Here is a 23,482-nt window from a genome sequence, read left to right as displayed (position 1 = left end):
GAATTCCAGTTGCCCAGAAACCCCTCTTCCCCACAGCCTGGCCAGCAGCCACTACATGTAGTATAAAGGAGTGGCTTACCGTGATCATTGGGTCTACATATGTCTGAATACTGTATTACATAAACTGCACTTTGTTTGGGGCAGACTATAGCTCGTTAATTATGCATCCTTCGTGGACTGGCGACATACATTTGGAAACCCCCCTCCAGAAATTCTGCGTGTGCCCCTGCTCTCCCATTTTAGTCTTCAAGATGGCTGTCTCCGCTGGGCACATTGTAACTGGTTCTGAAAATTTGTAAATCTGTCAGTGGACTGACTAGAATAACTTATTGTAGGCGTTGCAATTCAGGCCTGTGGATCCATACATCATATAAATTATGATATCCTAACGCAAGATTTAAAAAAAATGTTTTATTAGTCTTCAGGGCTTATAAAAACACAAATAAAATGTTTACATTTTTTTTAAACCATAAAACTAAAGAAGTTATACACGTGTCCACTAGAATGGACATTATGCATTTGTAACATAAACATTGCCCTATTATCATGGAATCATGGAACAGTATTTTAACCATAAATGTTTTTTGTTTTTTCTTGCAAAAAAGGAACGTAAAATGAAAAAAACAAATGTCTGGTATGGTTCCAGTTTGTTCTTTTCATGTTGCTCATTGTATTTTTTCTCCAGAAACAAAAGAATCCTATAAAATGAAAAACAACAATTTTTTTTACACTTCTTATGGATATATTCATCAAGAAACAAAAATAACATCAGTGTTTATAACACAAATATTTTCCTTTACTTCATACCTAGAAAGATAGTCTTTTTCACAAAATGAATGATATTAACGCTTAGTATTAAAGTTGGAGAAGCACTCTGGACACAAGGGGGTAAATAGAGTAAAGCTTCTAAAACAGAGAATTGGTGATGTTGCCCATAGCGACCAATCAGATGCTGTCTATCATTTCTCTATTGCCTTTTAGAAAATGATAGACAGGATCTGATTGGTTGCTATGGGCAACATCACCAATTCTGTTTTAGCAGCTTTAGTAAATTTACCCCAAAGGCTCAAGTCACTGCATGCTGATTTGTTTTGCAGCCGTAAAACTTTGGCCAGTGATTTCTCACACTGAACCTGATTTCAGGGGGTGCCTCTGACACGGCCCTGTGCTTCAACGGAGGTGGTGTCTCACTTTGTCTTCCTCTTTGATGTTGGTCCATAGAGCCACCATTGATCAATGGCCGAGCAATGGATGCTTTGATATCCAATTGATTCTTGTAATTGAATCCAGTTATTTGATACAGCAGCCAAGTCACATCAATACAGCAGCCAAGTCACATCCAGAAAGTGACAGAACACCCGAATATACCTTCTCCTGTTGCCTCATCTGTGCGGGTGCATCATCACACACTGATCCCTGAGATCCACTTCCCCATGTGCGTATTATACTATTCTGTACCTAACTTTGTTGCTAGATGCTCTTGATGTCTGGAGAAAATAAAAACAATACTACTAAGGCACCCACCACTACCACCACAGCTACTACTAATGATAATAATTTGAAATCATTTACAATTTTAAAAAGTGAAAAATACATATAAAGCTGTCAGCTATCAAAACTGGCTGTACAAGGCTATTATAAAAGTAAAATATTTAGGCAAGGCCTATAAGACAGGATAAGCCTAATACGCAGTATGGATCCGTGTATTGCATGACGTCCACTGCAGTGGACCTATGATTTTATATCAACTGTGAAAAAAATAAATTGAGTATTTGATGAAAACATCTACCATATTAAGCCCTGAACGTTACTTTCCTTGATTTTTTTTTTTTTTACTTGGTCTGCTATATTTGAGTAAAGATACTTTACATAAATCCCTGAAGTGTTCGGTGCTAGTGAACTTTTCTCAGCTTTTTTATTTTGACCTTTTTGTTTTTATAGGAAATAAAGGCTGTCACTTGGTGGCATACCTTCTACCTCCTTCAACCAGTGATCCGTCGGGAAATTCTTCATTTTAAAAATCCCACATTTGCCATCAGTCGAGATCGGGGAATCAAGATATTTAAACATGTCAAGGGATCAGGAAATAGCGTCAATCTTTCACTAATGTATGGGGGCCTTAATAGACAGAATTGAAAGAGGGTCATTCAATTAGTTGCTATAGCAAATAGATGTACTTTTTTTTTTTTTTTAAATCAGTCTTTTGTTTTATTAATATTAGTATCTTCAGTCTTTCTGGCTTCAGCTTCATCCGCTTGGGCTCTTTCCATCTCCGTTGCTTCTAGTTCTTCAGCATGTGTGACCAGCTCTAAACTGGAGAAACAACATAGGGGATAACAGAAGAACTCTAGTACCAGTATGAAGTAAGTCACATTTGCTGGACAAGCTTGCTTTGAAGGAATACGTAGATGTATCAGGTAAAGGGGAACTTTAATCTAGAGACAATCCAGTTCATGTTTAATTCCAGCATATTATAGCCTGAAGCTCCACCCTTGATATCTATTACTACATTGGGGGAGATGTATCAAACCTTGGAGAGAGTATCAGCCAATCAGGTTCTAACTGCCATCATACAGGCTGTGTTTTAAAAATGACAGGAACTTATTGGTTGGTGCTTTATCTCTCTCTCTCCACTTTATCTCTCTCCAAGGTTTGATACATCTCCCCCATTGTGTTTACCAATACACCAGCTGATTTCTTCTTTAGTCTCATTTGCATAGGTGACATCAGATAATGTTGGTGTGCATTTTATTAACCTATGTTTCATCACACTGCACAACTTTACCAAGAAAGATAAATATTTTAAACATACAGGTGATGTTATAGGGTATATACAAAAAATAAACAACCAGTTAAAATACCAATTATATAACAATTAAAGGTAAGCCATTAATTAGTTGTGGTTGATGCAGTTGTAATTACACCCACACTGCACAGGCCAGTGTAACATGCAGTTTCCGAAAAATATACTCTGTTGCACTGTGCTTATAGGACCTGATTCAGAGATGGACACAGATCGCGTCACACGCAGATTGCTGCATTCACCGCAAGATCTGCATCCATCTCCGCACATGTTGGGGGCCGCCCAGCATAGGGCAAAGCCGCCCAGCATGTGTAGCGCCGCCTCACGATGTGTCCACAATTACATTGCAGATGCAGCAAATTAAGGTTGACCCCCGGCAGCGCAGGTCAGGTGGTCCCCCACGGCGGAGCGGCTGCGTGTGATGTCACACAGACACTTCAAAAATGCTCCCGTTCGGCCTGACATCCCCCATCCCCTTCCCCTTCCCCCATGAACGCCCGAGGCAATGCTTGAGGCTGCACAGGCGCAATGCTGATATAAGCAAACTGCGCTGTGGGACGCAGCAGCGGCCAGCTCTGAATGAACTCCATAAAGTATTTATGACGCAGCTGTCGGGCCGGATGTAATACATTGCGAGACGTCCGGAGCTCCGAAACTCCGGCCAAACTCAAACATTTATTTAAAGCAGCAACTGTTTACAAGGCAAAACCTGGTGGTTTTGCAATGTAAACGTTTGCTGCTTTAAAAAAAACGTGCTAGTTCAGCCGAAGTCTCGGAATTCTGGCAGTCTCACAATCCATTACATCTGGCCCTAGGTGTGCTTTGTCATTATGTGTGCTATTTATTTATGTTATCGCTGAGCTATATGCAGTATGTACTAGTATGCACTATATGCCATGGCTTATGTTGTTTAAACTATGAAGAGTTTATGGAATGTTTTGAGTGTTTATATTGTTATTGTTATTATGTGACATGTGGAATATGGGCAACTGTCTCCCGCTGAGATAGAAAGATCATGGGGTAAATATAACAGGGTGGTTTTGCCTTGTAAATGATTTCCACTTTAAAAATACAGCCATTCTCGGACAAAATCCCTGACCTCTGGCTTCTCGTACCCCCATGAGTGAGATTTATCAAACCTTCTAAATAGGACAAGTGGAGAAGTTTCTAATAACGATCAATCAGATTCTAGTTATCATTGCATAGACTGTACTAGATAAATGATACCTAGAATGTGATTGGTTGCTATGGGCAACTTTTACATTTGCCTTCTTAGGAGGTTTGATACATCTCACTCATGATCTTTCTGTCTCTGTGGGAGACAGTTACCCATAATCTACACAGCCATGGTAGTGTATACCTAGGAGCGGTTCTTGGCGCGGGCAAGCAGTGCCTGTGCCCGGGGCGCTGCGGCCTGGGGGGCGCGGACGCAGTCACCCCGCAGGTGCCCGCCGCCTACCCGCACCATGCTCCCCGGCTGCAGCAGAAGCCGTGGGCTGTGTGGGCGTCCACTGCAGCCGGCGCACCTGTCAGACGCTAGAGGTCATTATTGACCTCTAGTGTCTGTGCGGTGATGCTATGGGAGAGACGTCATGATGTCTCTCCCATAGAGAGGAGCCGCGGGCGGCCAGACGGAGCAGCAGCAGCAGCGGTCGGGAAGCAGGAGCGGGGTTGGTAAGTATGTTTTTTTTTGTGTGTGTGTTTGTAAGCGGCTACTAAGGGGCACAGCAACAGAGGGCACAATGACAGGGGGCACAACTACTGGGGCAAATCTACTGGGGACATAGCTATAGGGGGCACAACTACTGGGGCAAATCTACTGGGGGCATAACTACAGGGGGCAAATCTACTGGGGGCAAATCAACTGGGGGCACAACCACTTGGGGCAAATCTACTGGGGGCACAGCTACTGGGGGCACAACTACTGGGGCATAACTGTGGCCACGCCCCTCCCCTATGAAGCCATACCCCTATTTTTTGTGACGCACCGTCGGTGCGCACCAACTATTTTACCGCTGGGGGGCACCAGTAGAAACTTTCGCACTGGGCGCCACAAGGTGTAGAACCGGCTCTGTGTATACCCTTCGTGCAGCCTCCTCTCTCTGATGCAGGAAGCTGAATCTCAGAGAAAAGCTAGTCATGGGTTCAGTCTGACTCCTAACCATGGAGCTACAGCCGGGATAACAAGTGCCTCCTGTTAGAATGAGTGGGTGCTCATTGTTCTGGAGAAGGAACATGACACTTGGGGGGAAATTCAAATGTTTGAAAAGTCGGTTGGGTGTCTGATTTTTTCCTGTCTATTAGAGAGGAAAAAACAGACACCCAACTGACTTTTCAAACATTTGAATCTCCCCCTTGGTGTCCAAACAGGAGGGGGTCTGCAGGTGCCATCCCTCCAGCATAGATTTCATGGCACCTTCTCAGTACTCAGATCTCAGGGGATACAGTAGATAGATATATAGATTACAAAACCAAAGTTGTGCATACATTTGCCTTTATGCCATACCCCCCCCCCCCCCCCAACACATTGTTCCATTAGAAGTCGGGACGCTGCATGTGCCAGTGTCTGAAAGAGGGGTGTTGATTCGCTCTCCATCCCCCCACCTTCTGTTTTGTATCTCTGGGCCTCCACCCAGGCTCTCCTTGCACTGTGAGTGAATGCTGTGCCAAGGAGCAGCGGTGATTGAGCGCTTCCCCAACCTCTCCCTGCCCAGAGGAAACTGCAGCCCATGAGTGGAACAGTGTTCAAAAAGTGCCACTTGTCCCACAGAAATTGGGACAGTTGAGAGTAATGTGTATACTGTGCTGTACGCATCTATACAACCGCACCACCGCTATTCATAAAACAGTGTTCACTATTAGCCTTTTGCATCAGCCCTGTTTTTGGTTCAAGAGTTCCATCTGTAACATGCGTATCTATACATATGCAAATCTCTGATCACAATTCCATCAGCATGCCCTCTCTAAACTGTGCTTACTTCAGACTGCCCCTTTACAGTCCAGTTACACCCATTCAGCTGCAAGTGGAGATTAGACCGAGCTGCGTACTTTACCTTTCTTTCCTACTATGCTGCTCTCTTTCGTTGTTTGGATATTGTGGGTCATTCCGAGTTGTTCGCTCGTTGCCGATTTTCGCTATGCTGCGATTTGTTGCTAAATGCGCATGCGCATGGTACGCAGAGCGCATGCGCTAAGTTATTTAACACAAAACTTAGTAGATTTGCTGGTGTTCGGCGCTGCTGATCGGTGAATGATTGACAGGAAAGGGGTGTTTCTGGGTGGTAACTGAGCGTTTTCCGGGAGTGTGCTAAAAAACGCAGGCGTGTCAGGGAAAAACGCGGGAGTGTCTGGAGAAACGGGGAAGTGGCTGGCCGAACGCAGGGCGTGTTTGTGACGTCAAACCAGGAACTAAACGGACCGAGCTGATCGCAATCTGTGAGTAGGTCTGGAGCTTTTTAGAAACTGCAAGAAAATATTTAGTAGCAGTTCTGCTAATCTTTCGTTCGCTATTCTGCTAAGCTAAGATACTGTACACTCCCAGAGGGCGGCGGCCTAGCGTTTGCAATGCTGCTAAAAGCAGCTAGCGAGCGAACAACTCGGAATGAGGCCATTATTTTAGTGTATATTACATATAATATATATAATATATGCTTTGGTGCAGCATATACAATAAAATGTGTTTTCCATTTTTTTTATATTTCCATTTTACATGCAACAATGAATTTGTGAGGCTGCAGTACTAATTTATAATATTACCTGCATTAGAGGAGCAAAACTCTTATATACTGTAGTCATCTAATTAATATTTCTGATTGGTTGAAGGGGTTTAAACATTGCCCTTATTTCTGACATTTGTCCTTCCTATGCATGCAATTGTGATGATGATGATGATGATGATGATGATAATAATAGGAAATATTTCCAGATATTGGTGATTGGTAGGTGCCACATACAATGGTGAGACGCAGTTAATTTCCGACTGGCACTCGGAATCCCGACGTTCATTGAAATGCTGGCAGTCGGAATCCCGCCCGCTGCCCGGAATCCCCCACTTGGGTGGTGGCTCCACCCAAGGGGGAATAAATTAGTGCAACAACCAAAGGTTTCCACCGGGCCCGAAGCTTGGTGAGCGGAGCAAGTCCGTGAGGGGACACGTTGCACTCAAGGTCGGGATTCCGGCGTCGGGATTTCGACCGCCAGGATCCCGACAGTTGGGATTTCATACCGAATCCACAATGGCATATCACACTGATAGAAGAGTGCCTCTAGTGGACTCACTTGGTAAATACATTGCTGCTTTTTCCAAACAATAGTTTATTTATTTATTTATTTATTTATTTAATTAATTTATTTATATTTGTTTGTTTGTTATTTAGTACCAATTTAACAAAATATTTTGAAAACTTCTAAACTGTATGTGATAGGCCCTACACACTGGCCGATCCGCCGTCGAGCTGCCCGACGGCGGATACAGTCGACTGGCGACCCGGCGGCGGAGGGGAAGTTTCTTCACTCCCCCCGTCACCCGGCTGCATTGAAGTGCAGGCAAATATGGACGAGATCGTCCATATTGGCCTGCGTGTACAGCCGACGGGGGACCAGCGATGAACAAGCGCGGGACCGCGCATCGTTCATCGCTGGAGCCTCCACACTGCACGATATGAACGTTATCTCGTTCATTAATGAACAAGATCGTTCATATCGTGCAGTCATGTCGGCCAGTGTGTAGGGCCCTTAAGAGTAAAACAATACAATCACTGAGGAAATGAACACAGTCAATACTTACTTGGGATCCATGCCTAAAATGTATTGTCTTCTCAGTTTCCCTAGTATTTAGGAACAATAATAGAAGACATTTTAGAATGACATAACTTCTATAAATTTGGTGCTGAATTGGAGAAATTTTTTTTTTTCAATTTCATACACATTTATTTTGCGGAAATCATTTTACTTTGCACTGTGTGGAATAGTTCCATTGTCACTTCTGTCTGTGAATTGTATTACTACTCTATGTGTATCTATGTAAGTAGTATACAGCAAAGATCATTTACTTATCCCAAAGCATTGCTGCTGTGCAGTGCATTTAGTATCATACAAATGTACCTACTGTAACACCCCGTGCATACTTAGGACATGTCCTTTTAATTCTTTTACTAAGTGTCTGTATGCAGATGCTGCATGTAACAATTTGTGGTGCCACGGGCACAGATGAGAATGAACATGACAACACACTTTATGTAATCCCTACTGCCCATTCTGAAATGCAGTGGCAGCAGTGGGATTAAATCATTGCCCTATCATAAGTACAGTAGGCCTAATTTAGATCCCATCATATCTGAGTGGCACAGAGCAAAATACCTATGTTCGCACTTTGTGCTCGTGCCGGACCAGTACCGCACATGTGCAATACGGGTCCTGCATCACTGGATGCACTACAGCTGCAGACGTCACCAGATTGACAGTCTGGCGGTGGGGAGGGGAGGGGACGGCAAGGCCAGGATCTCTATTCTCCGGCTTGTGTGACTCCAGCTGGTCAATGATATTACAAGTGATCCAATGCAGCATCCCCAGACACAGCAAGGATCACTAAAGCAAGCAGGACATGTTTACTTGTACCATATGCATCCTGCAGCATTACCATATTAGTGCATCGCTGCTGTTTCTAAGTAAGCAGCAGCTATAGCACCTCCATCCACATCAGGACCAGGAGGTACTGTGAATGCTGAATCCTCTTCTCCCCATTTAATTGTACATGCAGAGCATGAGCTCTGAAGGGTACAGCTGTGGTTTGCGGGTTGAGTAGGAACAGCAAGATAAGTCACGACTAAAAGTCATATATACCAGTAGCTGTCAGTCTATCGGTCATTAACTCAGGTAGTGGGCAGTAAACAGGGACGGCCGCCCGTTACGCGGGGTACGCGTACGAGTAAGGCGCCACAGTGAGGAAGGTGCCGACAGACTGCACCATGCACGCTCCATCATGCCACACTCAGCCGAAGCTGCTGTCTGACTCCTGCCCGGGTGTCCGCCGGCCCGCCCGAGCTGTCAGTGGGTCTCTCCTCCTGCAGGGTGTGACTGCGGCCATACTACGCTGGCCGCCCAAGCCCACGCCTTTGTCCGTCGGAGGCTGCCTGAGCCTGAGGAGAAGCTGCTGCTGTAGCGCTGTGCCCCCCTCCCTCCCGAGCTGTCTTCCTACGGGGCTTGGGGTGGGCTGCCTGCGGCTTGAGCCAGAGCCTGAGGTAAAGCCTGCCTGCATGCTGACCCTGGGCGCCGCCGCAAGCACCAAGAGACTGACCTGTGCAACGGTGAGTGCATCTACTCTGTGCCCCCAGCGGCATGTGTGCCTACACTGCAGCAGGCTGTGTGGGGTGGTGGATGGGCTTACTGTAGGGGGTTCCAGCGTCCATGTTTGCGGTGGACGACTGAGGGGCTGAGGCTGCATTGTGTACAACGTGTTCTACCTGGTACATTGTGTACAACATGCTCTACCTGGCGCATTGTGTATAACGTGCTCTACCTGGCGCATTGTGTATAACTTGCTCTACCTGGTGCATTGTGTATAACGTGCTCTACCTGGTGCATTGTGTATAACGTGCTCTACCTGGCGCATTGTGTATAACGTGCTCTACCTGGTGCATTGTGTGTAACGTGCTCTACCTGGTGCATTGTGTATAACTTGCTCTACCTGGTGCATTGTGTATAACGTGCTCTACCTGGTGCATTGTGTATAACGTGCTCTACCTGGCGCATTGTGTATAACGTGCTCTACCTGGTGCATTGTGTGTAACGTGCTCTACCTGACAACATATCACACCCCATTTTTGAATCTATCTGGAACTGTTGATGGGAAAATCCCTGTAAATTGCACAATTAATTCGTAAAGACCCATGATATACAAAATAGTACTGTGTTAATGTTCTGTTAAGCAACAATAATCATAGTGACATCGGAAAAATAGGGATAGAGTTGTATCTACTTTTCATTTTCTATTATTTCATTTATGTGTAATTCATGTGCAAAATAATCTGTAGATCTCTTACAAGGTACACGGCAAGAGGTAAAGCACCTATGACAATGACAGGCCTGTCCTCCTGTTAATATACACGTGTTAGGAAAAGTAAAATCCAGAACTCACCTTTACATTTTAGAACCAGCAGTGGAACAATAACACTCAGAATCAGTAAGAGGCTAATAGCAATTATTAGAATGTGGAGAAGTATGCCTCTCTCCTGCAAGACAAATACATTATTATATATATTTTTTTTAAAAATGTTTTTATTTAATACCTGTATAATGGATATATTTATATGAATTCTATATTTAAATACACATTTCAGCTGAGTGTGGTCATTTGACGACTATGGGCCTGATACAGCGATGGAAGCAGAACACGGCGCTTCTGCATCTTTGGACCCAGCAGCTATGTGTGAAAAGTGCCAGATGTAGGAAAAAGATGCCTCCTGCCAGAATCTGCAATCATCGGTCACACTGTTGGCAGCATCGGTCATCTGAGTAAGCCAACCTATCTGAAGATGCCGACCCTGGCTTCATCACAACCAGAAAATGGTGCCGCGTCCCCGTTTTCATGAATGCTGACCAGCTGCACCCGCCCCCAAATGGCAGCAGCCTGTCAACCGGGCTGCAGCTTGGGGGCACTGCGTGCTGTCACCCAGGACCCGTTCTGCACATGGTTTACATACATCTCTGAATAAGGGCCTATGTTCTGTTAAATACACAATGGGGGCAATTCAGTTCTTGTCAATGTGTTACTGTAATGTATAACTGCGAATATCACCAAGATTTTGCGATGATCGCGCCCAAACAGCTGGGTGAATGTCTGACTCCATAGGTAGATGTAATAGGGTGCGATTTTTTAGGTGTCTAAAAAAATTGCACAAAATCGCACGTTTGTAATTTGGGATTTTTTACTGAAAATCGTACATGTAATAGGGTGCGAATTTTAGGGTTAAAACAGAATTCGCATGCGATTATTTGCGGTTTTCAATAAAGGAAACATGCGATTTTTAGTAATAAAAACATGCAGATTTTAGGTCATGTTTTTTATTACTTAGTCAAAAACATGCACAGATCAGTAAGAAAGTGTTTAAAAAAAAACACGTGCAGGCCCCCCCCTCCCCCTCTCCTTCCTCCCCCCCAGCACAGCACCGGACTCTTGGACCGGTCCTGGTTCCAAAAATATGGGGGACAAAATATGTAGGGGTCCCCCGTATTTTTTAAACCAGCACCGGGCTCCGCTAGCCAGGAAGGTGATGCCACAGCTGGGGAACACTTTTATATAGGTCCCTGCGGCCAAAGCATCACTCCCCCCAACTAGTCACCCCTGGCCGGGGTTCCCTGGGGGAATGGGGACCCTTAAATCAAGGGGTCCCCCCCTCCAGGCACCCAAGGGCCAGGGGTGAAGCCTGAGGCTATTCCACCCATCCCTGGGCGGTGGATTGGGCAGCTGATAGCCAAAATTGTGTAATAATAAAGAATATTGTCTTTTGGTGTGGAACTACAAGTCCCAGCAAGCCTCCCCTGCTTGCTGGTACTTGGAGAACCACAAGTACCAGCATGTGGGGAAATAACTAACCCGCTGGTACCTGTAGTTCCCAACAAAAGAGTGACCTCAATTAACCTTGCGGTTAGCCGCAGACCGCAAAGTTCCCCCCATAGAGTATAATGGAGGATCGCAATCCTCCATTATAGCTTGTGCCCTCCGCCTGATTGACAGGCCAGGAGTGCACAGCCAATAAGGAGAGCGCTATGACATGGCCCTCCCTGATTGGCTTCCAGGTCCTCTAGTGACAGGAGTCACGGGGGGTCCCCGGCATTCGGGGACAAGGGTTCCATGTGTAAACATGGAATCTCTTTAGTTGCGTGGACATGGTTTTCCATTTTTTTAACCCTGTGGATGCCTACTTGGACTGAAGAGGACTGATCTACACCGGATAATAGGTGACTATTTTGGAATTTTTTTTACAGGTACCCCAATGGATTCTACGGTGACAAGGATACCGATGGGCTCCAGGGGACACTAGGTAGATATTTGTGAGTATGTAAGTGTACATGTATGTGTAAATAAACTTATAATTTCACAGTGTGTGTGTTGTGTTTTTATTTGGGTATTTCTTTTGTTGTGGAACTACAGGTACCAGTGGGCCCGTTACTTCCCCGCATGCTGGTAATTGTGGTTCTCCAAGTACCAGCAAGTGGGGGAGGCTTGCTGGGACTTGTAGTTCCACACCAAAAGACAATATTCTTTATTTTTACACAATTTTTTGTTTCAGCCCCCAATCCACCGCCCAGGGATGGGGGGACACCCTTGGACTTCACCCCTGGCCCTTGGGTGCCTGGAGGGGGGGACCCCTTGATTTAAGGGGTCCCCACTCCCCTAGGGAACCCCCTGGCCAGGGGTGACTAGTTGGGGGGGAGTGATGCTTTGGCCGCAGGGACCTATATAAAAGTGTTCCCCTGCTGTAGCATCACCTCTCTGGTTAGTGGAGCCCGGTGCTGGTTTCAAAAATATGGGGGACCCCTGCTTCGTTTGTCCCCCATATTTTTGGAACCAGGACCGGTCCAAGAGTCCGGTGCTGGTTATTTAAATACGGGGAACCCCCTATCAATTTTCCCCCAGTATTTTTGCAACCAGCCCGAGGCTGGTTATGCTTTTGAGGGGGGGACCTGCGCGTCATTTTTTAATAATATTTTAACACTTTTTTTACTTATACAGACAGAAGCATGCACGGATCTCACTGATCTGTACATGCTTCTCCAAAAGTCGCCAGTCTAAACCTGGTCTATTATTCTGGCGATTTTTGGTAAGGTTTTGTGTGCAAGTGAAAAAATCGCATCCTATTACATTTGCGATTTTCATTGTTTTCAATGTGAAAACATCTGGATGAGATTTTTGGTATATGTTCAAAACTTGAGATTTGTAACAAAATCCCAAGCTATTACATTTGCGATTTTCGGAAAACGTGCAAATTTGCGGTAGAAATTGAACGCTTTCCGAACTCGCACCCTATAACATTTAGCCTCATATATCTTGGCACAAATCAAGTTTCATCAGAGCAAGCCATTTTGCAGGTGTGCCCAATTCTGGTGATAGAATCTTTAAGCTCCTGTTTTTGCCAATCTGCGGAATGTATTTAGAAATTTGTATTTCACTGAGTTTATACTCTATGAAAGAACAGGTTGGCATGGGTTAGCATGTCCACATTCTGCTGTGTGCTGTGATTGGAGTAAGGTCTGGGAAGACTCAAGGACAAATTATACCAGAGGAATGTGGAAAATTCAGACAACTATGGAATGATTTGAATGTTTTGAGGAACATTTGTAAGGATAATGCTCATGTCTAGTTAATTCCAACCAAGAAAGAAGTGTTATCCCTGAGTTTTTACCTTATTCTCTTGTACAGTGATATTTCCGTGGAGGAGATCCACAATTCCTAAAGAATAAAAAAAAATATTGTAAAAGAAATGCAATATCGGAATTCTGCTGCTTCTGCACCACATGTACCACAATCATGACTTGAGCTACCAGAGTTAGGGGTCTATTTACTAAGCCTTGAAGAGAGATAAAGTGGAGAGAGAATGTACCAACCAACCAGCTCCTCGCTGTCATTTTTCAAACACATCCTGTAACATGGCAGCTAGATGCTGATTGGCTGGTACTTTATCTCTCTCCATTGTATCTCTCTCCAAGGCTTAGTATATTGACCTCTTTGTTATTTGCTGACAGTAATAATAATGGTATTGTGTATCTAGATTCATCTAGAGACATGATTTATTTGCATCCATAAGTAAGTTTAGCTATATGCCGCACTTACCGTACCGCCGGATTTGCAGATCTAATAAAATATAAATAAAAAATACTTTTTAGGTCTAATTTAATTCTGTGTGAGCCGTAAGGATGTATTGGTGCAAACACTTGACTCCACGCCCATAGGAGTAAATTTACTAAGGTGGGAGTTTTTTAGAGCTGGTGATGTTCGCATAGCAACCAATCAGATTCTGTGTATTATCTTTAAGAAGCAGCTAGATAAATGTTAAGTAGAATCTGATTGGTTGCTATGAGCAACATCAGCAGTTCTAAATAAAAAAACTCCCACCTTAGTAAATTTATCCCATAGTGTCTCCTAATTAAATTAACATGCATGCTTGCTAGCTTGACCTGATCTGAAAAATGTGGCACTTGGCAAGTATAGAAGTTGGATAGTCACAGAGAAAAAGTTGCACTTTCAAGGAGAGATAAGTAACTCAGGGCAGGGCTGCAGAAAACAGCCAGGGACTTAGGGGTGTATTCATGAAGCTTTGAAAAGTGTGGAGAAGTAAGCAAGTGGATAAGTTACCCATAGCAACCAATCAGCATTAAAGTAACATTTATAATTTGCATATTATACAATTGTACGGAGCAGCTGATTGGTTGCCATTGGCGACTTCTCCACAGGCTCACTTCTCCACTTTTTTCACTGCTTCATGAATAGACCCCTTAGCATCTTATTGTGTCACTGATTCTCCCAAAGCAATGATATAATCATGATTTTATACTTTTAGATATGTGTATAGATATCTATGTATTTTAGTGTGAAATTCAATAAAATCTGTGCTTGAAGTCCACTATTCCTGAATCTTGTCAGCCTCGGTGATCAGGGACAATATGCATGATCTTTTGGTGGCGTTACCCATCGGGTCCAAGCTCCGAAAAAAATGCTTTCATGCATCCCGCACCTGATCTACTAGGAATAGTGGACTCCAAGCACAAATTTGATCAAATTTCACACTAATATACATAGATTCATCATCTTTAGATGGCGTTACCCAGTTGAAGCCTATGGGCTTCTTATCACACTCTGACCTGAGAGGGACCCAATCGGATCCCTTCCAAAAAAAAACAGAGGAACTCCCGGGTCATAAACCAGGAAGTCCCTACACTGCAAAGGACAGCTCTCATCGCGAGAGCCGTCCTTTGCTGCAATAGTCATGCATCAGGCGTTAGTAAACGACGCTATGCATGTGATGAGTAGCGGGATGCATTGCATGCTAAATGTGATGCTTGGCGAATCCCGGCCTAGATGAGAACAGTTCAGTGCGATTACGTTTTCTGAGACTTTGGGGCTGACTCAGAGATGGGAGCAATAGCTACATCTGCTGCATCGTTCTATGCAGTTGCTGTGCTAAAACATGTAAAAGCAGCAGGAATCGCCTGTAGAAAAAAGATGCCCAATGCAGGAGGAAGCGTCTGTAGAAAAAAGACCCCCAATGCAGGAGGAAGCGTCTGTAGAAAAAAGACCCCCAATGCAGGAGGAAGTGTCTGTAGAAAAAAGACCCCCAATGCAGGAGGAAGCGTCTGTAGAAAAAAGACCCCCAATGCAGGAGGAAGCGTCTGTAGAAAAAAGACGCCCAATGCAGGAGGAAGTGTCTATAGAAAAAAGACCCCCAATGCAGGAGGAAGCGTCTGTAGAAAAAAGACGCCCAATGCAGGAGGAAGCGTCTGTAGAAAAAAGACCCCCAATGCAGGAGGAAGCGTCTGTAGAAAAAAGACGCCCAATGCAGGAGGAAGTGTCTGTAGAAAAAAGACCCCCAATGCAGGAGGAAGCGTCTGTAGAAAAAAGACGCCCAATGCAGGAGGAAGTGTCTATAGAAAAAAGACGCCCAATACAGGAGGAAGCGTCTGTAGAAAAAAGACCCCCAAGCAGGAGGAAGCGTCTGTAGAAAAAAAGACGCCCAATGCAGGCTTTTGGGATCGGATCATCCACATGAGCATTGATAATCTGAGTAGCAATCAGTTTACTCAGGAAGGCTGGGAAAATTCACGATTCCAGGGCCCGTGAAGCTACATCCAAGGACACAGCCACTGGCTTTGGCATGCCCAGAAAACACGTGTCGCCCCCATTTTTTGGGACACTTCCTGACACCACCCCCGAACACCACCAGCATGTCAGTCATGTTGCGGCACGTGAGGCAATGCGAGCGACATCGCAGAGCAGGATCTGTACATTCGTAGTGCGGCTTCTAAAAATGTTGCAGATCTAAAAATGTTGATGATGTGCGTTAACATCAAGTTAACATAAATCTCTGTATCAGGCCTTTTGTAAGTGAAATTAAAGGCCATAAAACAAAAAAACAAACAAAACTTTTTTCCCAATGTGGGAATGAATAGGCCTCTTATTGGTTCTGGAAGTATAGATGTAGTGCATTTATTGACACACTGCCCTACAGAGAATATTATGAAAACAATATTAAATCCAGTTTTTCTTGTAGAAAATATTGATTCAGTGGGGTAAATTTACTAAGGTGGGAGTTTTTTTTAGAACTAGTGATGTTGCCCATAGCAACCAATCAGATTCTACTTAACATTTATCAAGCTGCTTCTAGAAGATAATAGATAGAATCTGATTGGTTGCTATAGGCAACATCACCAGTTCTAAAAAAACTCCCACCTTAGTAAATTTACCCCCGTATATCCAGCTGTTCGTTGTCACTCACATTAACTAGTTATATTCTTACCACTGTTGCTGAATTCACTTGTAGGCTGTATAGAAGATGGAGTATCTGCTTCTGTTGAAGAGTCTGCAAACGAGACACACACTGTTATAAAACAACTGTAACATAGTATAATATTGGAATACATACTTGCCTACATTTTCTGTCTGATCTCAGTGAGAAGCCCGGAGAGGAGACACTGCTGGAGGATTCGTGGGCCGGGCTTACACATCATTAGGCCCCGCCCCCAACCAGAGAAAACCACTGCAATTCGCAGGTCCATGTGTAGAGGCAGGGCTAAATTCAGCGATTTGCCCCATTAAGCCTCGCCCCCTCCTCCCCCAGCACAGCAATTTTGGTGACTTTCTCGTCATCTTGCCTGCTTCACTGGGATGCGGGTGGGAATGCCGGAGATTTGCCTACTCTTCCTTGGGTGCAGGGACTACCCCAAAAAGTTGTGAGTCTCCCACAACTTCCAAGAGAGTAGGCAAGTATGTTTTAAAAGTCTAATTCCCAACTGTCCAGACGTTGCTTTTCATTGGTCCTCACAGGGAGGTATGTTAGTGAGGTGTTCAACGTCACTTAAAGCTGACTTTAGAGAAGGAGAGAGGTTTTGATGGAGGCCTAGCAGGGGTGTATCTAGTGGTCTGAGTGCCCCTGGCAAGTAAGGAACTGGCACCCGCCACCTCCCGCACCCAGGGACACAGAGGGGGGAGTTACAGATAGGCTGAGGTCAGGGACACTGAGTGGTAATTACGGGGAGGGTGCGGGCAGGGATACTGAGGGGGAATTATGGGAAGGGTGTGGACAGGGACACTGAGGGGGAATTATGGGAAGGGTTCGGGCAGGGACACAGAGGAAATTACAAGAGAGTATGGGCAGGGTCACTGAGGGGGCAGTTACAGGGATGGTGCGGGCAGGAACACTGAGGGGGAATTACAAGGAGGGTGCGGACAGGAACACCAAGTGGATATACTGTATACACACATACATACAGCCTCTCCAGGTGTGATGGCACTACATGTCCCAGTAAATCCAGTTGACATGGTGTGCTGGGACTTGTAGTCTCAACACAGCTTGACAGGCAGTCACTGGTCTAGAAGCCTCTCCATACAGAGCTCTTTGTAACCTGTGATCCAGACTGCCAGGATAGACCATGCAGTGCAGCTACGGTACCGCAGAAAATGTACAGGTATGCTCACGCTGCACTGCCTGATGGTGCTGCTTGTAGTAGCTGGTGTTTGGTGACAGACCGCGTGGGACCAATGAGAAGGGGAGCGGATGAGGAAGAGGAGGTGCCTCGCCCCTCCCCATACCTGGAAGTGCCCCGCTCCCCGGCTATATTCACCATCGTTGTGACTGTAGTCACAGAGAGTGTCAGAGTGCAATACGCTTCTGAGAGTCCGGCAGTGGATGAGCACTGCTAAGGGATGTACTCAGTGAGTACTATGTCATTCTACCCCCTGGCATGGGTGGCACTGCTGGCAGCGCCCCCTCCTTGGCCGGCATCCCTGGCAAGTGCCATCCTGGCCAATAGGAAGATACACCCCTGAGGCCTAACACATTGGAGTCCTAGGGATACTCCCTAACAGAAATAATGTTAACCATTAACAAATTGTTATGCATACAGAGAGGGATGGTCCAGTTCTGGGTCTGAGGTTTAACCTTAGGAAACATGGCTGCATCACTGGCTTTGCCACTCATCATAAGCATAAGAACAAATACATAAGCCATGTGATAGTAAACTCAGTCCCCCGTCAGAACAGCTTAATAAGTGTTTTTTTCTCTTTGGATGGTAGCTCTGTAAATATCCTGATGTTGGAGATATAATAGTTGCCATTTAATTTTTAATTATGCCGTGATTACTTAACTAGGTACCTAGATACGATTTTGCCTACTGTATGTTTCCCATCGAGTATTTTCAGTAAAGCTATTTTTTGGAATCGGCCTGTAGAAGCTGCACTACCCTCCCTTTCACTGATATATTAGGAATGCATTTTAAAACTGTTACAATATTATTTAGTAACATTTACTCATATGCTGCCAGCACATTCCGTTGCGCTTAATAGTTGGGAACAAAAGATTAATAGAACAGTAATAAAACAAGACTGGGTAATGACAAGTAGACAAAGAGGTCTAACAAAGAGATCAGACAAAGAGCTGGCAAGCTTACAGTCTGCAGCAGTGGTTCCCAAACTTTTTTAAATCATGGCGCCCTGGAGTATCAGAGTTTTCTTCATGACACCCCTAGGTCAGAAATTTTTTATTGAGAATTTTATAAAGAAATATTAAATTATATTTATTGTGTTTATATGTTATCCTTAGGTTCAATTGTGTGGTGAGGGACAAGATTTGCTTCTGTTTGTGCACATATTTTATGACAGCCACCAGCACTGGTTTTGCCTATTACATTGACCATAAATGATTTGAACTGGTCCTGGACCACCAATCCAAGGCACCCCTGCAAGAGCCCACAGCACACAGTTTGAGAACCACTGGTCTACAGGGAAACATGTATACACAAGGATAAAATGTGTCTGGTTTCCTCTTTGTGTCACGCTTCCTGAACATGCTGGATAACTACCTGTTTCCAACTGAGAACTGCTGCAGTCCTGCTCTCAAGGTGTCTCCACTACGGGATGACATGTTTCCAGCAGGAAGAAGGTATAAAAAATTTCAAGCAATCAAATCAATTTATAACTAGCAAAACACTGTACATAGTGGAAGGCACAATCCCGACACATGCACAGCAAACAACATTGCAGTTGTTTTATAGACAGCATTAATGACATGGAGGTCTTTTTAAGACCCTTTGTACATTTTCCCAGACAACTAATATCTATTAAGGCTGCTATGCATGACAATAAGAGAGGGGTATCAGGGTATCTACTATTCTTTTCATGATGGTATAGCTGCTGAGATAAGCAAAGCTCCCATGTGAAACTAACCTTAGCTACGTAATTTGCTAATTACATGTGTCATTCACCATTATCAGTGTACCTAAATAAAGTCTAATATAGAATTCTGACACAAACTGACAGCAAAACGCAATGTGAACAGGTTCTATTTCTCAACTGTTTTTATCAGTGGGTTCTACGGGGCAGATGTATTAACCCTGGAGAAGTGATAAAGCAGGATAAAGAAGTGATAAGCGGAAGGCGATAACGCACCGGCCAATCATTACAGGTTTGAAAAGTCACAGAAGGTGATTGGCTGGTGCGTTATCACCTTCAACTTATCACATCTTTATCACTTCTCCAGGCTTAATACATATGCCCCTGTGTTTCGTGTGCCATGTACAGTCTCAGCAGTCTGAAATTCTGCAGTGAAATCAAAGAAAAACAGAATCCTTTGTATTATGAGGAATGTTCATGACCTGTGAATTGCAAAGGTGAACTACCACTTGGCACGTTCTTCATATACACTATAGCTGAATGTACCAGCCTAAAATTCTGTCACAAAAATACCACTAGCCACCTCCTTAATTAGAATATATAGTCCAGGGTTAAAGTAACAGTAGTAAATGCAAATATTATTAGGGATGAACACATGATTTCTAATACTTTGCTGCAGCTGGCTGTATTTAGGGGGAACCTAGAGTGGCTTGAATGACTTGGGCATATCTATATATGCACTGCAACGGTTTGTGTAATGTGTAATTTTTCTAAATATTTTTATTTTAATACAATGAAAACATTTAAGCAATACAATTGAGGTCATATATTAAGGACAGAACACAAATCACAAAGATCTTAGAACAAAATGAATGAACAAAATGACAATATGTAATGCACAATGGATGTATCATTCTTATATAGTGTTTTTATTACACTTAGCATTACAGCTGTTTTGTAGAAAAGGGAGAAGTTACAACTAAAGGGCCCTACACACTGGGCGATGGTGATGGACAATATGAACCACATATAGTTTAGTGTGTAGGCACCAACGATGAACGATGCGCATCCCTGCGGTCATTTATCGTTGGTTTCCCATCATTTTGCAATGCAAAACAATTTGGACGCTAAAGATCATCATTCAGATCGTTCATCATCCACTTTTCTGCCATCGCCCAGTGTGGAGGGGGATTAACACACCAGATATAGTGTTTTATTAAAACAAATGTGTTTTTTAACTAACAAGTAGGAGGGACAGCCATGGATACTTTGTTTACACCCAACTATGCAAACCATTTTATGAGTTATTGGAAAATTTAAACATTGGCACTCTGGTGTAGACATTGGGGTAAATTTACTAAGATTCGTAATTTTCCGTTTGAGGTCAAAGTTCAATCACGAATGACATCGAAAGTGTTAATATGCAACTTTTTGAATTTAGTACGACTAATTTACTAAGCTGCCGTATTCTGCATTTTCGGTTTTACCGATGTCGATGTCATTCGTTTTTTTAGGCAGTGTTTTACGTGAGTGACTTGTAAAACACTGCCGACTTTAGTACAATGAATCTCGGCCGGATCTGAGAGATCCGTGCTGGGCTTCATTGTGCATTTTTTTAAGAAAATAATCAGTGTTAAATTAAAAAAAAAAATGCGTGGGGTCCCCCCTCCTAAGCAAAACCAGCCTCGGGCTCTTTGAGCCGGTCCTGGTTGCAAAAATATGGGGGGAAAAATGATAGAGGTTCCCCCATATTTCAACAACCAGCACCGGGCTCTGCGCCTGGTCCTGGTTCCAAAAATACGGGGGACAAAAAGCATAGGGGTCCCCCGTATTTCTGAAACCAGCACCGGGCTCCACTAGCCAGATACATAATGCCACAGCCGGGGGATACTTATATATAGCTCCCGGCGGCCCTGGCATTACATAACCAACTAGTCACCCCTGGCCGGGGTACCCTGGAGGAGTGGGGACCCCTTCAATCAAAGGGTCCCCCCCCTCCAGCCACCCAAGGACCAGGGGTGAAGCCCGAGGCTGCCCCCCCCCCCCCCATCCATGGGCTGCGGATGGGAGGCTGATAGCCGTTGTGTAAAAAAATTAATATTGTTTTTAGTAGCAGTACTACAAGTCCCAGCAAGCCTCCCCGCAAGCTGGTACTTGGAGAACCACAAGTACCAGCATGCGGAGGAAAACCGGGCCCGCTGGTACCTGTAGTACTACTACTAAAAAAATACCCCAATAAAAACATAAGACACACACCTTGAAAGTATAACTTTAATACATACATACACACCTCCATATACACATACTTACCTTATGTTCACACGAGGGTCGGTCCTCTTCTCCATGTAGAATCCATGGTGTACCTGTGGAAAAAATTATACTCACAAAATCCAGTGTAGAAGCCTCTTCTTCTTTTAATCCAGTTGTAATCCAGGTACTTGTCAAAATAAAAAACGGACACCCGACCTCGCACTGAAAGGGGCCCCATGTTTTCAAATGGGACCCCTTTCCCCGAATGCCAGAAACCCCCTCTGACTTATGTCTAAGTGGGTTCCATCAGCCAATCAGGGAGCGCCACGTTGTGGCATCCTCCTGATCGGCTGTGTGCTCCTGTACTGTATGACAGGCGGCACACGGCAGTGTTACAATGTAGCGCCTATGCGCTCCATTATAACCAATGGTGGGAACTTTGTGGTCAGCGGGTGACCGAAAGTAACCTCACCGCTGACCACAAAGTTCCCACCATTGGTTACAATGGAGCGCATAGGCGCTACATTGTAACACTGCCGTGTGCCGCCTGTCATACAGTACAGGAGCACACAGCCAATCAGGAGGGTGCCACAACGTGGCGCTCCCTGATTGGCTGAAGAAACCCTCTCAGACATATAAGTCAGAGGGGGTTTCTGGCATTCGGGGAAAGGGGTCCCATGTGAAAACATGGGGCCCCTTTCAGTGCGAGGTCTGGTGTCCGTTTTTTTATTTTGACAAGTACGTGGATTACAAATGGATTACAAGAAGAAGAGGCTTCTACACTGGAGTATGTGAGTATAATTTTTTCCACAGGTACACCATGGATTCTACATGGAGAAGAGGACCGACCCTCGTGTGAACATAAGGTAAGTATGTGTATATGGAGGAAAAAACGGCATCTCGGTCAAAATCGGGACCTTAGTAAATATACCCCATTGTGACATTTTTGGAAAGTGTGAAAAGGGTGGCAGCACTCTTTGATAATTTATTGCAGAGATTAAAATGAACATATTTAAATTAATCTTTACATTACAATTTAAGTGATGCTTGTTTCATTTCCTTGATATTACTGCAATGAGTAATATATTAATGAAAAAATAAGAATTTACTTACCGGTAATTCTATTTCTCGTAGTCCGTAGTGGATGCTGGGGACTCCGTAAGGACCATGGGGAATAGCGGGCTCCGCAGGAGACTGGGCACTCTAAAGAAAGATTTAGTACTATCTGGTGTGCACTGGCTCCTCCCTCTATGCCCCTCCTCCAGACCTCAGTTAAGGAAACTGTGCCCGGAAGAGCTGACATTACAAGGAAAGGATTTTGGAATCCAGGGTAAGACTCATACCAGCCACACCAATCACACCGTATAACTTGTGATAAACATACCCAGTTAACAGTATGAACAAACAATAGAGCATCAACCAATGGATGCCAACATAACATAACCCTTTATTAAGCAATAACTATATACACGTATTGCAGAAAGTCCGCACTAGGGACGGGCGCCCAGCATCCACTACGGACTACGAGAAATAGAATTACCGGTAAGTAAATTCTTATTTTCTCTAACGTCCTAGTGGATGCTGGGAACTCCGTAAGGACCATGGGGATTATACCAAAGCTCCCAAACGGGCAGGAGAGTGCGGATGACTCTGCAGCACCGAATGGGCAAACAGCAGTTCCTCCTCAGCCAGGGTATCAAACTTGTAGAACTTTGCAAATGTGTTTGAACCCGACCAAGTAGCAGCTCGGCAAAGCTGTAATGCCGAGACCCCTCGGGCAGCCGCCCAAGAAGAGCCCACCTTCCTTGTGGAATGGGCTTTTACTGATTTTGGTAGCGGTAATCCAGCTGCAGAATGAGCCTGCTGAATCGTGTTACAGATCCAGCGAGCAATGGTTTGCTTTGAAGCAGGAGCACCCAGCTTGTTGGATGCATACAGGATAAACAGCGAGTCAGTCTTCCTGACTCCAGCCGTCCTGGCAACATAGATCTTCAAAGCCCTGACTACATCAAGCAACTTGGAATCCTCCAAGTCACGAGTAGCCGCAG

At 44.5% G+C, this 23,482-nt stretch overlaps 1 protein-coding gene across 2 annotated transcripts in view; it reads right to left on the bottom strand.

The window, feature by feature from the left end:
• Positions 1-396: 396 nt before the first annotated feature.
• The window catches only part of LOC134933373 (hepatitis A virus cellular receptor 1-like), a 72,787-nt gene continuing 49,701 nt past the window's right edge, over positions 397-23,482 (bottom strand). Inside the window, exons 5-9 of one of the 2 annotated variants that reach the window (XM_063928514.1) lie at positions 16,315-16,377; positions 13,207-13,253; positions 9,939-10,032; positions 7,590-7,629; positions 397-698 (exon numbers count right to left, since the gene is read on the bottom strand). In XM_063928514.1, the coding sequence (XP_063784584.1) occupies positions 545-698; positions 7,590-7,629; positions 9,939-10,032; positions 13,207-13,253; positions 16,315-16,377 (398 nt within the window). In that variant the 3' untranslated portion in view covers positions 397-544. Of the gene's footprint in view, positions 699-1,014; positions 2,314-7,589; positions 7,630-9,938; positions 10,033-13,206; positions 13,254-16,314; positions 16,378-23,482 lie in introns of those variants that run through there. The other variant, XM_063928515.1, reaches the window with a different exon arrangement.

Source organism: Pseudophryne corroboree, chromosome 6 (assembly GCF_028390025.1).
Source record: "Pseudophryne corroboree isolate aPseCor3 chromosome 6, aPseCor3.hap2, whole genome shotgun sequence".
Lineage (NCBI taxonomy): Eukaryota > Metazoa > Chordata > Amphibia > Anura > Myobatrachidae > Pseudophryne > Pseudophryne corroboree.
The sequence above is the reverse complement of the archived record's forward strand: the minus strand, read 5'-3'. Positions and strand labels throughout refer to the sequence as shown.